At 42.2% G+C, this 14,382-nt stretch overlaps 1 protein-coding gene across 5 annotated transcripts in view; it reads left to right on the plus strand.

The window, feature by feature from the left end:
• PIP5K1B (phosphatidylinositol-4-phosphate 5-kinase type 1 beta) overlaps positions 1 to 14,382 on the plus strand; it is a 373,029-nt gene that overhangs the window by 119,416 nt on the left and 239,231 nt on the right. For all 5 annotated transcript variants that reach the window (XM_049896709.1, XM_049896708.1, XM_049896712.1 and 2 more), the window contains one exon: positions 4,561 to 4,629. In XM_049896709.1, coding sequence (XP_049752666.1) covers positions 4,561 to 4,629 — 69 coding nt within the window. The remainder of the gene's footprint in view (positions 1 to 4,560; positions 4,630 to 14,382) is intronic.

Consider the following 14,382-nt stretch of genomic DNA (forward strand, 5'->3'; position numbering starts at 1 on the left):
TCCAACCTTTCAGTTAGCAGCCAAGCATGACAACAATTTGCACCACCCAGGTTCAGCCAAATGTTAACAATCGTTATTTCAGGGCAATTGAATTAAAGGTGAAATTTTAATTTTCTTCTTTATGTTTTTTTTTAAATACAGTAATTGTTTTACTTTTCTTAGAAAAAAATTACTTTTTCAATCATCAAATGATTGAAAATAATTAATAATTGCACATTTGATTAAAGCAATCAAGGAGTCTTCCTCATGTTTGTTTAAACTTATATCATTTCAAATTATTTTTCAGATAGTTCTGAGAATAGGTTAAGTCAGAAAAATGAAAATCTAGAGTGCACTGGCATTTTGTGTTTTTGAAATGTGGCTTAACTTCTATGTGGAGATTATTTCTGCTGAACTGTCTACAGCTGAAAGTCTTTCTCATTGCTAGAAAATGTTATAAGGCACGGATACTGCCATACTTTTCCCACCAGCTCTCCTAAGTCACCCTGCTGAATAGAGAACTGGTATTAGCTGCTGTCAAGTCGCCCCCGACTCCCGGGACCCTGACGTGGGTCAGAGTAGAACTGTGCTCCATAGGGTTTTCAGTGGCAGATTTTTTCAGAAGCACGTCTCTAGGCCTTTCTTCTGAGGCACCTCTGGGTGGACGTGAACCGCCAACCTTTCAGTTAGCAGCCAAGAGCTTTTGTACTGCCCAGGAACTCTGAATTGAGAATAGAGACATATTTTTCCAGGGTTTGCTGCAAAGGGGAGTGAAGCAGTGGGGAGAAGTGGGGCCGAGAGAAGGTTTGTTACTGGGATGGCAGAATGTTTGCTAATAGGAAAGAAATAGTGAAAATTTGATGAGGCGAGGGGAGAATTATAGGAGTCACGCCCTTGAATAGGTGAGGTATGGGATCTTCCCAATTTAAATAAGCCTTTTTTTCTATGTAATGGAATTATTAACTTTAGTTATATTTATTGCAAATATTTTCCAGCTTGCCGTTTGCCTTTTAATTTCTGTATGACCCACAATGGTAGTATTCTCACCTCCCATGCGAGAGATCCTGGCCCCATTCTTGGCCGGTGCATCTCATGTGCGGCCATCACCTGCCTGGCGGGGGGGGCTTGCATGTTGCTGTGATGCTGAGCAGGTTTCCATGGAGCTTCCAGACTAAGGCAGAGTAGGAAGAAAGGCCTGGTGATCTACTTGTGAAAATCAGCCAGTGAAAACCCTGTGGCTCACAAAGATCCAATCCACGACCAGTCATGGGCTGGCACAGGAAGGGACAGAATCTCCTTCCATTGTGCGTGGCATCACTGTGAGTTGGGGGTCTCTCGATGGTAACTAACAGCAACATTTTGACATTAAGAATTTGATAACTTTGTGCTGTTGTTGCTGTTGCTGTGTGCCCTGGAGTCGATTCCGAGTCATAGCAACGTTATAGGACAGAACAGAGCTGCCTCATAGGGTTTCCAATGTGCGGCTGGTGGATTTGAACTGCCAACCTTTTGGTTGTCAGCCGTAGCTCTTAACCAGTTCGCCACTAGGGCTCCAACTTTGGGTAGTCAAATCATTTTTTTTTTTTTCCATTGTAATTCTTCTGTAACTTTTAAGCTTATAAAATGATTTATCAGATAAATTAAAAACAAAAACCCAAACCGTTGCTGTTGAGTTGATTCCGACTCATGTGACCCTACAGGACAGAGTAGAAGAAGTACCCATCAGGTTTAGCAGCTGAGCTCTTAACCACTGTGCCACCAGGACTCCATCAGATACTCAGTTATATGTTCTCAAAGTGATTATCCAATTTGAGTTTGTTTTTGGGGTGATGGGGTGGCATGATAAAGGGTTTGGTTTGTTTTTTACCTTGAACCTAGCATTATAAAACTTCCAGGCGTTTGAATTTCTCTAGTATATTATTCACAACCATCAACATGTTATTATAAAGAGACTGGAAAAGTCAAGTGTTCCTTAAATGAACTAAGCAGTGTGGGAAGTAGTGGTTTACGAAGCATCCGTCCCTGAAGAGTCCGTGTTCTAATTTGGACAGATTTAATATCCGCAAACAGAGCTGAAAAATGATCTAGGAGGACAGTTTGATTGGTGGACAGTCGGAAGTATGGAAGGGGCACGGTGGGTCAGTGGCAGAACTCTCATCTTCCACGCGGGAGACCCGGGTTCGATTCCAGCCAATGCACCTCATGCTCAGCCAGTATTGGTCTGCCAGGGGAGGCTCGTGTGCACCGTGATGCTGGACAGGTTTCAGCAGAGCTTCCAGACTAAGATGGCCTAGGAAGAAAGGCCTGGCAATACACTGCCAGAAATCAGCCAGTGAAAACCCTCCGGGTCATGACAGTCTTATCCAGAGTCAGTCATGGAGATGGCGCAGAACGGGGCACTGTTTCGTTTCGTTGTGCACGGGGTTGCCACGAGTCAGCTAACGACAATGGTAGGTATGATGAGATTGGCTTGTCATGGCCCCTTCTTTCATTTTTAGAATGTTTCCATCCCAGCGAACTCATGGCAGTGTGGGTAAACCCTGTGGTTTATTTCCAGCTCAGAGAGATCCCTGGCAAATTCTTCAGTTTGGCACACACTATGTTTATTACCTTTGTTTACTACATAAAGTAACTGGCTTTAATAATTCAGATGAATTAAAAGTGAAATGTGAAAATTCTACCATTAAAAAGAGAAGAACAGGTTTGAACTTAGGATATCTCCCAGTGAGAAGATATATTTGTTTTTTCTAAAAGCGTTGGAAGAAATCACAAAGGTAAAGTCAATAGTTCTGAGCACATAAAAATGTCAAAACTTTTCTATTTAAAAAAGAAGTTAAAATGCATAGAACAACATGGGAAAATATTAACAGTATGCTTGGTAACAGGCTAGTGACCTTAATACATAAAAATCAATTTGCTAAAACACAAAGATTCCCAACAGATAAGTAGGCAAAAGAAAGGAACCTTAAATAGAAGCATAAAGAGCTAAAAAAAAAAAAAAATATATGTATATATATATGACAACAATGTTAACTCTGCTAGTAATTTTAGAAGTTGCAAATTAAAACCAGGAAATTCTTTTACCTGTCAAATTAGCAAAGATATTTAGAATAATAGTCATTGCTAAGTGTGTTGTTAAAGAGTTCCCACCTGTTGCTGAGACTAGTGTGAGTGGGTGTATTCTACTTGGAAAGAAAGTTAGCAATATGTAGTTGGAGCTTTACATTTTTTAGTACCCTTGTAAGACCTAAGGAGCCCTAGTGGCGTGGCGAATAAGAGCTCAGTTGCTAACCAAAAGGCTGGCAGTTTGAATCCACCAGCTGCTTCTTGGAAACCCTATGGGGCAGTTCTACTCTGTCCTATAGGGTCACTATTAGTTGCCATCAACTCGATGGCAATGGGTTTAGTTTTGTTTGGTTTCTTAGTATGACCTGGGAGCTGTGGTGGCTCCGTGGTTAAGCATTTGGCTACTAACCAGAAGGTCGGCAATTCGAACCTACCCAGTGTGCTCCGAGAGGGAGAGACCTGGCAACTTGCTCCCATAAAAGTTGTTGTTGTTGTTAGACGCCATTGAGTTGATTTTGAGTAGAACTGCCTCATTGGGTTTTCTAGGCTGTAATGTTTATACAAGCAGATCACCAGGTCTTTCTCCCAAGGAGTCACTGGTAGGTTCAAACTGATGTTTCTGTTAGCAGCTGAGCACTTAACCACTGTGCCACCAGGGCTCCTTCCGTCTTTTTGTCATATGGGGTCACTATGAGTCAAAAATCAACTCGAAGACACCTCATAAGAACAACAGTATGACCTGGTAATTTCAAGAATCTATTCTAAGAAAACATTCAAGTCGGACGAAGATACAAGCACAAAATACTATTGCTGTACTGTTTACAGAAGTGAAAACCTGGACTTAGCACAACCGTCCTTCCATATTGCCATTATCAAGTGAAGTATTAACACACAGCGCGTTCACATATGCCGTATCTTGCAATGGAAAACAAGTATTTTTACAATGAAGGCTTTCTTAATCTCATGGGAAAATGCTTATAAGTGTTCAGTAAAAAACACAGCACAAGATTGTATTGTAATATTATTTTTAGAGTGAAAATGCCCAGAACAAAAGGTAGAAACAAATACGACAAAATGTGAATAGTGGGATTGCCCGAGGGTAATAGGATTATGCAGGAAATTTTGGTTCTGCTTCATATTTTTTGGTACTTTCCAGATTTTTTTTTTTTCTTACAGTAGGCATTTATAACCAAAGAAAAGTTAAAAAAAAATAAGTGACTTTGTAGAAAGACATATATACACATGTGCTGGGCTTGGACTTGCGTAGCATCATTCTTACAGCATCTGGCAAAGTAAAGTATGGGCAGAAATGATTTAGAAGTAAAGATTTATTATAGAAGGATTGGGGAACATGGATTTTTCCGCAATGTCTTCTTTTCTTGGAAACAACAGCTCTAATAACCAAAAGAAAAGCGCAGTTAACCAAAATAAATCTTTTGGTTAACACTGAATTATGGATACGTTGTATCTCAGAGTCCAGCCATGAGTTCCAATGGGTACCTTTTTCTCTCCTAGATGTCGTCTGCTACTGAAAGTGGAGACGCAGCCCCAGGAAAACAAAACGAAGAAAAAACCTATAAGAAGGTGAGTTAGGGTTTTATTTCTTCGCTGAGACAGAGGAATCCTGCGTGACTGTTTGGCATGTCAGCGTTGTCCTCGGCCTTTCCTTCTTTCTCCAAAGCAGTTTTGTTTCAGTTGCTGTCTTAATTCCCTCCTGCTGCTGTAACGAATTCCCACGGGCTTGGTGGCTTAACACAGACAGATTTACCGTCTGACAGTTTGAGAGGATAGACGTGCCGCGTGGGTCTCACTGGGCTAAGATCACGCTTCTGCAGGCCTGTGTTCCTCCTGGAGGCTCTAGGGAAGAAGCCATTCCTTGTCTTTTTATTCTCCTTTATACAAATAACCCAAAAATGACCAGTTGCCATCGAGTCGATCCTGACACATGATGACCCCCTGTGTGCCAGAGTACAAATGGGCCCTACAGCGTTTTTCATTTTTTAAATTTTATTGTGCTTTAAGTGAAAGTCACAGCACAAGTTAGTTTGTCATGCAAAAATTTATACACAGATTGTTCTGTGCCATTGCTTTTAATCCCTGCGATGGGTCGGCATTCTCCCCCTTTTCACCGGGGGTTTCCCATGGCCGTTTGTCCAGTTTTCCTGCCCCTTCCTGCCTTCTTGTCTTTGCCTTGGCACAGGTGTCGCCCATTTTGGCCTGTATACTTGATGGAACTAAGAAGCACGTTCCTCACGTGTGTCGTTTGTTTCATAGGCCGGTCTAATTGTTGGCCGAAAGGTGAACTTTGGGAGTGGCTTCAGTTCTGACTTTGCAGGGTGTCCGGGGGCTATAGTCTCGGGGGTTCCCTCCAGTTTCTCTCAGACCAGTAAGTCTGGTCTGTTTTTATGCATTTGAATTTGTTCTGCTTTTTTCTACCACTGTCTGGAACCCTCTATTGTGATCCCTGTCAGAGCAGTTAGTGGTGGTAGCTGGGCACTATCTAGTTCTTCTTGGTTCAGGAGGGTGGAGGGTGTAGCTCAAGTGGTCCATTAGTCCTTTGGACTAATATTTTCCTCATGAGTTTGGCTTTCTTCATTTTCCTTTGCTCCAGACAGGATGGCACCAATAGATGTATCTTAGATGGGCGCTTGCAAGCTTTTAAGACCCCGGATGTTACTCGCCAAAGTAGGATATAGAACACTTTCTTTATGAACTGTGTTATGTAATTGACCTAGATGTCCCCCGAGACCATGGTCCCCAGCCCTTGGTCCCAGTAAATTGGTCCCCCAAAGTGTTTGGATGTGTCTAGGAAGCTTCGGTGACTTTGCCTTGATCAAGTTGTGGTAACTTCTTGTATATTATGTGTTGTCTTTCCCTTCACTGAAGTTAAGACTTGTCTACTATCTAGTTAGTGATTTCCCCTCTCCACTTTCCCCTCCCTCATAACCGTCGAAGATTGTTTCTTTCTGTGTGCAAATATTTTCTTGGGTATTTATAATAGTGGTCTCATACAATATTTGTCCTTTTGTGATTGATATATTTCACTCAGAGTAGTAATGCCCTCCAGATTCATCCATGTTGTGAGATGTTTTGTGGATTCATCATTGTTCTTATTATTGTGTAGTACTCCATTGTGTGTATGTACCATAATTTGTTTATCCATTCATCTGTTGATGGGCACTTAGGTTGTTTCCATCTTTTCATTATTGTGAATAATGTTGCAGTGAACATGGGTGTGCATATATTTTGTTCATGTAAAGGCTCTTATTTCTCTAGGATGTATTCCTATGAGTGGGATTGCTGGATCATATGGTATTTCTATTTCTAGATTTTTTAAGGAGGCGCCCTATTGTTTTCCACAGCGGTTATAACATTTTACACTCCCACCAGCAGTGCGTAAGAGTCCCAATCTCCCTGCAACCTGTCCAGTCCATAGGGTTTTCAATGACTGATTTTTTGGAAGTAGATCACCAGGCCTTTCTTCCAAGGTGTGCCTGGGTGGACTTGAACCTCCCACCTTTTAGTTAGCAGCTGAGCACATTAACCGTTTTCACCATTCAGGAACTCCCTCATACCAGTAGATAGAGTGATATATTATGTACTGTCAGGAACATGTCTCCATACCTTTAGATAGTCTTCTTCAGCACCAAGTACTCCTAGTAATTTTGAGGGAGAAACTATCCCGGCTAACATCCCCCAACCCAGAGGAGCTGTGGTGTGACTTCCCCACCTCAGGAAGGACCTGCTGGGGACTTGCCTCCACAATCCATTTCCTTGCTTTTCCCAGCTTCTAGTGACCACCTGCATTCCTTGGCCCAGGGCCCCCTGCCACCTTCAAAGCCAGCTCAGTCTTTCTCATGCTCCATCACTCTGGCATTTTGAAGGACCCTGTGGTTACATTGAGCCCCCTTGGATAATCCAGGATAATCTCCTTACTTTTGAGTTAGCTGCTCTGCATTCAAGTACAAGTTCCAGAGTCTCTTCTGACATCCTTTTGGTCTTTTAAATTTTTTTTATTTTTTTAATTTTTCTGTCTTTTTAATGACATTTTGCTTTCTTTGTGTATCATGTCCTTGATGTCATCCCACAACTCGTCTGGTCTTTGGTCATTAGTGGTCAGTGCATCAAATCTATTCTTGAGATGATCTCTAAATTCAGGTGGGATATATTCAAAGTTATACTTTGGCTTTCTTGGACTTGTTTAAATTTTTTTCAGCAATTAATGGTCTGTTCCGCAGTCAGCCCCTGGCGTTGTTCTGACTAATGATATTGAGCTTCTCCATCATCTCTTTCCACAGATATAGTCGATTTGATTCCCACGTATTCCATCCAGTGAGGCCCATGTATAGTTGCCATTTATATTGTTGAAAAAAGGTATTTCCAATGAATGTGTCATTTGTTGTTGTTGTTAGGTGCCGTCGAGTTGGTTCCGACTCATAGCGACCCTATGCACAACAGAACGAAACACTGCCCGGTCCTGAGCCATCCTTACAATCGTTGTTATGCTTGAGCTCATTGTTGCAGCCACTGTGTCAATCCACCTTGTTGAGGGTCTTCCTCTTTTCAGCTGACCCTGTACTCTGCCAAGCATGATGTGCTTCTCCAGGGACTGATCCCTCCTGACAGCATGTCCAAAGTATGTAAGACGCAGCCTCGCCATCCTTGCCTCTAAGGAGCATTGAATGAATATGTCATTGGTCTTGTAAATTCTCTCGTGATCTCCCACGTGGCTTCTATCACCAACACCATGTTTTCCAACTACTGATCCTTCTTCTTTATTTCCATCTCTCGAATTCCAATCACCATTAATTATCAATGCCTCTTGATTGCATATCTGATCAATTTCAGACTACAGAAGTTAGTAAAAAATCAATTTCTTCATCTTTGGCACTCATTAATGGTTGGTGCATAAATTTGAATGCTTGTATTAACTGGTCTTCCTTGTAGGCTTATGGATCTTATCACTGACAGCATTGTACTTCAGGATAGATCTTGAAATGTTCTTTTTGACAATGAATGCTACGCCATTCCTGTTCAATTTGTCATTCCCAGCACAGAGACCGTATGATTGGCTGTTTCAAAATGGCCAATACCAGTCCATTTAAGTTCACTAATGCCTAGGATATGCAGAAATAATGAAGTAAAATAACTGAATAGAAGATTTCAAAAGATGGCTTGAGAAGACAAAGTAATATAATAACATGTACAAAGACCTGGAGATAGAAAACCAAAAGAAAGAACATGCTCAGCATTTTTCAAGCTGAAAGAACTGAGGAGAAATATCAAGCCTCCAGTTGCAATATTGAAGGATTCTATAGGAAAAACACTAAATGACACAGGAAGCATCAAAAAAATATGAAAGGAATACACAGGATAACTGTACCAAAAAGAATTGGTTGATGTTCAGCCATTTCAGGAGATAGCGTATGATCAAGAAGGAAGAAGTCGAAGCTGCACTGAAGGCATTGGTGAAAAACAAGGCCCCAAGAAATGATGGAATACCAATTGAGATATTTCAACAAACAGATGCAGTACTGGAAGTGCTCACTTGTCTGTGCTAAGAAATTTGGAAGAGAGCTACCTGGCCAGCCAACTGGAGGAGATCCATATCTGTACCCATCCCAAAGAAAGGTTCTCCAACAGAATGTGGAAATTATCAGAGTATCATTAATATTGCACAAAAGTAAAATTTTGCTGAAGATTGTTCAAAAGCAGTTTCAGTGGTACGTTAACAGGGAACTGCCAGAAATTCAAACCAGATTCAGAAGAGGACATGGAACAAGGGATATCATTTGCTGACGTCTGATGGATCTTGGCTGAAAGCAGAGAATACTAGAAAGATGTTTACCTGTGTTCTATTGACTATGCAAAGGCATTTGACTTTGTGGATCATAACAAATTATAGATAACATTGTGAGGAATAGGAATTCCAGAACACTTAATTGTACTCATGAGGAAGCCGAGGCAAAGAGGCAGTTGTTTGAACAGAACAAGGGGATACTGAGTGGTTGGACATCAAGAAACATGTGGGTCAGGTTATATCCCCTCACCGTATTTATTCAATCTGTATGTTGAGCAAATAATCCCAGAAACTGGACTATTTGAAGAAGAAGGCGGCATAAAGATTAGAAGGAGTCTCATTAACAACCCTTGATATGCAGATGACCCAACCTTGCTGAAAGCAAAGAACACTTGAAGCACTTACTGATGAAGATCAAAGACTATAGCCTTCAGAATGGATTACATCTCAACATAAAGAAAACAAAAATCCTGACAGCTGGACCAATAAGCAACATCATAATAGACAGGGAAAAGATTTCTTTTTTTTTTGAATCCACAATCAGTGCCCATGGAAATAGCAGTCAAAAAATCAAGGGATGTGTTGCGTTGGGAAAATCTGCAAAGGACCTCTTTTGAGTGTTGAAAAGTAGTGAGGTCAGTTTAAGGACTAAGGTGTGCCTGACTCAAGCCATGGTGTTTGCATTCGCCTTGTATGCATTTGAAAGCTGGAAAATGAATAAGTAACACCCAAGAAGAATTGATGCCTTAGAATTATGTTGCTGGCAAAGAATATTGAATATACTATGGAATGCCAGAAGAACGAACAAATTTGTCTTGGAAGAATTACAACTAGAATGGTTCTTAGAAGCAAGGATGGTGAGACTATGTCTCGTATACTTTGGACGTGTTATCAGGAGGTTACCAGTCCCTGGAGGACATCATGCTTGATAAAGTAGAGGGTCATCAAAAAAGAGGAAGACCCCCAATGAGATGGATTGACACGGTAGCTGCAACAGTGGGCTCAAGCATAACAACGATTATGAGGGTGGCTCAGGACTGGGCAGTGTTTCGTTCTGTTGTGCATAGGGTCGATTGATATGAGTTGAAACTGACTTGACGGCACCTAAAAACAACAACAAAGTATTAAAAAGCAAAGATGTCTCCTTGAGGACTAAGATGTACCTGGCCCAAACCATGGTATTTTCAGCTGTCTCATATGTGTGTGAAAGCTGGACACTGAATAAGGAAGACTGAAGAAAAATTGATGCATTTGAGTGATGGTGTTGGTGAAGAATAGTGAATATGCCATGGACTGCCAGAGGAGTGAACAAACCTGTCTTAGAAGTACAGCCACAATGCTCCTTAGAAGCAAAGGTAGAAAAACTTCATCTCACGTATTTTGGACATGATATCAAAAGGGACCAGTCCCTGGAGAAGGACACCATTACCTGGAGAAGGTAAAGTAGAGGGTCAACAAAAAAGAGGAAGACCCTCAACCAGACGGAATGACACAGTGCCTTCAACAGTGGGCTCAAACATAGTAATGGTTGTGAGGATGGCACAGAATCAGGCGGTGTTTCTTTCTATTGTACATGGGTTTGCTAGGAGGAACCTGCTCGACTGCACCTGACAACAACCATCTGTTTACTTTAAGGTCAACTAATTAACCTCAGTTTCCCCTGCAGTCTTAATGCCACTTTGTCCTGGGGATTAGAACATGAACATCTTTAGAGACATGGGGGTGGGCATTATTCTGCTTACCACCCAAAAAAGAAAACAACAACAACAACAACGCTTTGCTGTAGAACAGATTCAGGCTTGTGGTGACCCCACGTGTTAACAGAGTACGACTGTGCTCCATAGGGTTTTCGATGGCTGTGATCTTTTGGAAGTAGATGGACAGGCCTTTCTTCTGAGGCTCCTCTGGGTGGATTCGAACCGCAGATGTTTCGGATGCCAGTCAAGTGCAAACGATTGGTGCCACCCGGGAACCTTCTGCCTACCACGGTTACCATGGTGTAGAACCTTGAGGAAAGGCAGTTACTTGAAGACGCTTCTGATTCCTAACCAAAGGCTCTTACGGGTGTGCCATGTGCCCTGTGTGTGGATCCTTGAATGATGCACCACTTCCCTCCTAAGGGGCCCTGGTGGTGCAGTGGATAAGTACTCAGCCACTAACTGAAGTTTTGGTGATCTGAACCCACCAGCAGCTCCACAGGAGAAATACCTCGTGAATTTCTCAAAGATTATAGCTTAGGAAACCCTATGGGGCAACTCTACTCTGTCGGGTGGGGTTGCTGTGAGTCGAAATCAACTCCAGGGCGCCTAGCAACAACAACACTTTTCACCTGTTAAAATTTTACATGTTTTCTCTTGTTCTGTTTAAAGAAGTAATTTAAGCACCGACGCTCCTCCCCCTCCCTTTCTAAGCATCTTAAGTTTCCTGTCTTCAGCCCATTTCACAAAAGCCTTTTCCAGGCTTCCCAGGGTGTCTTGCCTTTCCACTCTTTGACTTTGATAAATTCTTGGTTCCTAGCAACCAGTCTAATGTTCATAAACATGACGGGGCAAAATACGTCCCCAGGTACCACTGCGTGATTATAAATCAACTACACATTTTCACTTTTAAAAGTTCCTGCCATCGGGTTCTGTTCGGGGTGGGAGATTTGCGTATTGAAAATTTATTGTATCCTAACTTTGCCTTTTACTCTTTCATGGGTCCTAGCGAGACATTTTGTCATAAGTACATGAATCATCTAACCTGACCATGAATTCAGGCTGCGGAACTCACGTGATATGTATTTCCTGTTCAGTTTTCATCTGGAAGAACATGCCCTTTATTGTGGTGTATTTTGTCTGGCTGACTTCTCTCTTTAGCCAAATCTAGAAACTTAAGAGGCTGGCATTCAAAATGACGGTGGAAGGGTAGGTAGGATGAAGATTCAAGGACTCAGAAGTGTCAGATTGTTGTTGTTGTTAGGTGCTTCTTAAGTCAGTTCCACTCATAGTGACCCTGTGTGCAACGGAATGAAGCACTACCTGGCCCTGCACCATCGTTGCAATCGTTGTTATGCCTGAGCCCGTTGTAGCCACTGCGTCAATCCATCTCATCGAGGGTCTTTCTCTTTTTCATTTACTCTGTACTCTACCAAGCATGATGTCCTTCTCCAGTGACTGATCCTGCCTGATAACATGTTCAAAGTATGTGAGATGAAGTCTTGCCGGCCTCGCTTCCAAGGAGCATCCTGGCTGTACTTCTTCCAAGGCAGGTTTGTTCATTCTTTTGGCAGTCTATGGTATATTCAATATTCTTTGCCAACACCGTAATTCAGAGGCATCAATTCTTCTTCAGTCTTCCTTATTCATTGTCCAGCTTTCACATGCATATGAGGCGACTGAAAATACCATGGCTTGGGTCAGGCCCACCTTAGTCCTCAAAGTGACATCTTTGCTTTTAACTTTAAACAGGTCTTTTGCAGCAGATTTGCCCAATGCAGTGTCATTTGATTTCTTTCTTTTTTTTTTTTTTATTGTACTTTAGATGAAAGTTTACAGAAACAACTAGTTTCTCATTAATCAGTATACATACTGTTTTATGACATTGGTTAACAACCCCACAACATGTCAACACTCTCCCTTCTCGACCTTGGGTTCCCATTACCAGTTTTCCTGTCCCCTCCTGCCTTCTAGTCCTTGCCCCTGGGCTGGTGCGCCCCTTTAGTCTCGTTTTGTTTTATGGGCCTGTCTAATTTTTGGATGAAGGGTGGTGAGCCTCAGGAGTGACTTCATTACTGAGCTAAAAGGTTGTCCAGGGGCCATACTCTTGGGGTTTCTCCGGTCTCTGTCAGATCGGTAAGTCTGGTCTTTTTTTGTGAGTTAGAATTTTGTTTATATTTTTCTCCAGCTCTGTCTGGGAACCTTTATTGTGATCCCTGTCAGAGCAGTTGATGGTGGTAGCCACAGGACTCAGTCTGGTGGAGACATGTCATTTGATTTCTTGACTGTGGCTTCCATGGGAATTGATTATAAATCCAAGTAAAATGAAATCCTTGACAACTTCAATCTTTTCTCCATTTATCATGATGTTGCTTATTGGTCCAGTTGTGAGGATTTTTGTTTTCTTTATGTTAAGGTGTTACCCATACTGAAGAAGGCTGAAGTCTTTGATCTTCATTAGTAGGGACTTCAAGTCCTCTTGGCTTTCAGCAAGCAAGGTTATATCATCTACATATTGGAGGTTGTTAATGAGTATTTTAATGAAATGTGCAAAGACCTGGAATTAGAAAACCAAAAAGAACATGCTCGGCATTTCTCAAGCAGAAAGAACTTAAGAAAAAAATCAAGCACAATGCCTAGCACATCCAAAACCAAACCTGTTGCCATCGAGTCAATTCCAACTCGTAGGGACTCTGTAGCAAAGAGTAGGACTGCCCCTCAGGGCTTCCGAGGCTATAATATTTACGGGAGCAGATCACCACATTTTTCTCCCTCGCAGTGGCTGGTGGGTTCGAACCGCTGACCCTTTGGTTATCAGCTGAGCACTTAGCCACTGTGCCACCAGGCTCCTTCCCTTAGCACTTAAGCCTCTCTACAAATGTGCTGTTGATGTGCAGCGCAGAAGGGGATGGTGTCACTTAGAGAAAGTGAAGCTTTACTCACAGGTAAGAGCTCAGCTGAACTCTTCAGTTTCACGTTTCCTCTATTAAAGCAGAAAGATCTGGAGACGGTGTTAATGGCAGAGACAGTTGAAGTGATGATAAGGGGCACATGACCAGTTGCCACTGAGTCGATCCCAATTCATGGGGACCCCATGTGTGTCAGAGTAGAACTGTACACCAGATGGTTTTCAATGGCCGATTTTTCAGAAGGAGATGACCAGGACATCCCTCCCAGGTGTCTCTGGGTAGATACGAGCCTCCAACCTTTCAGTTAGCAGCCAAGCATGTTAACTTTTTGCACCACCCATGGACTCCACAGGGCATCTTTAGCTATTGCAAATGTGTTTATGTTTCAGTCCAGATGAGCCAGGTCCTAGGTGAGAGAGCTTGATACTAGAATAGGGGAGATAACTCTGAGTGTGAGGTTTGAAAAATGGGGAGAAAGGGAGAGCTTTCCAAGGAGGATATAAGCAGGTATTAACCAGGGCTTCAAAAATGGGGAAAAGGCATGCTCTGCGAACCAGACCGTGAGGGAGGCATTGTTCCTGGCAGAATTTGAGTGTGGTTATGATAAACACAGAGAAGCACCACATGGCTTTTACAAACCTGCTGTGGTTCATGAAGATCTACTTTATGTCGAATTAGCCACATTTCCAATTATAAACAAGTCATTTAAACTACTAGATGAGGACAATGCTCAAGCTGAGTGACTCTTGAATTAAAGGCACCTGGAAGAGTTTGGCGCTCTCCTTTCAGACAAGGTGAGGGAGTATGGATTAAATCTTAAAATTAGTGTGTCTGGACCAGGTTGGACTAATGTACCAAAGAATGGCAATCTCGCTCCCTGTTTGCTTTGTATCTACTACCATGATGCTTGAGTTGGCCCTGGGGAGCTTAA

This window comes from Elephas maximus, chromosome 9, assembly GCF_024166365.1.
Source record: "Elephas maximus indicus isolate mEleMax1 chromosome 9, mEleMax1 primary haplotype, whole genome shotgun sequence".
NCBI lineage: Eukaryota > Metazoa > Chordata > Mammalia > Proboscidea > Elephantidae > Elephas > Elephas maximus.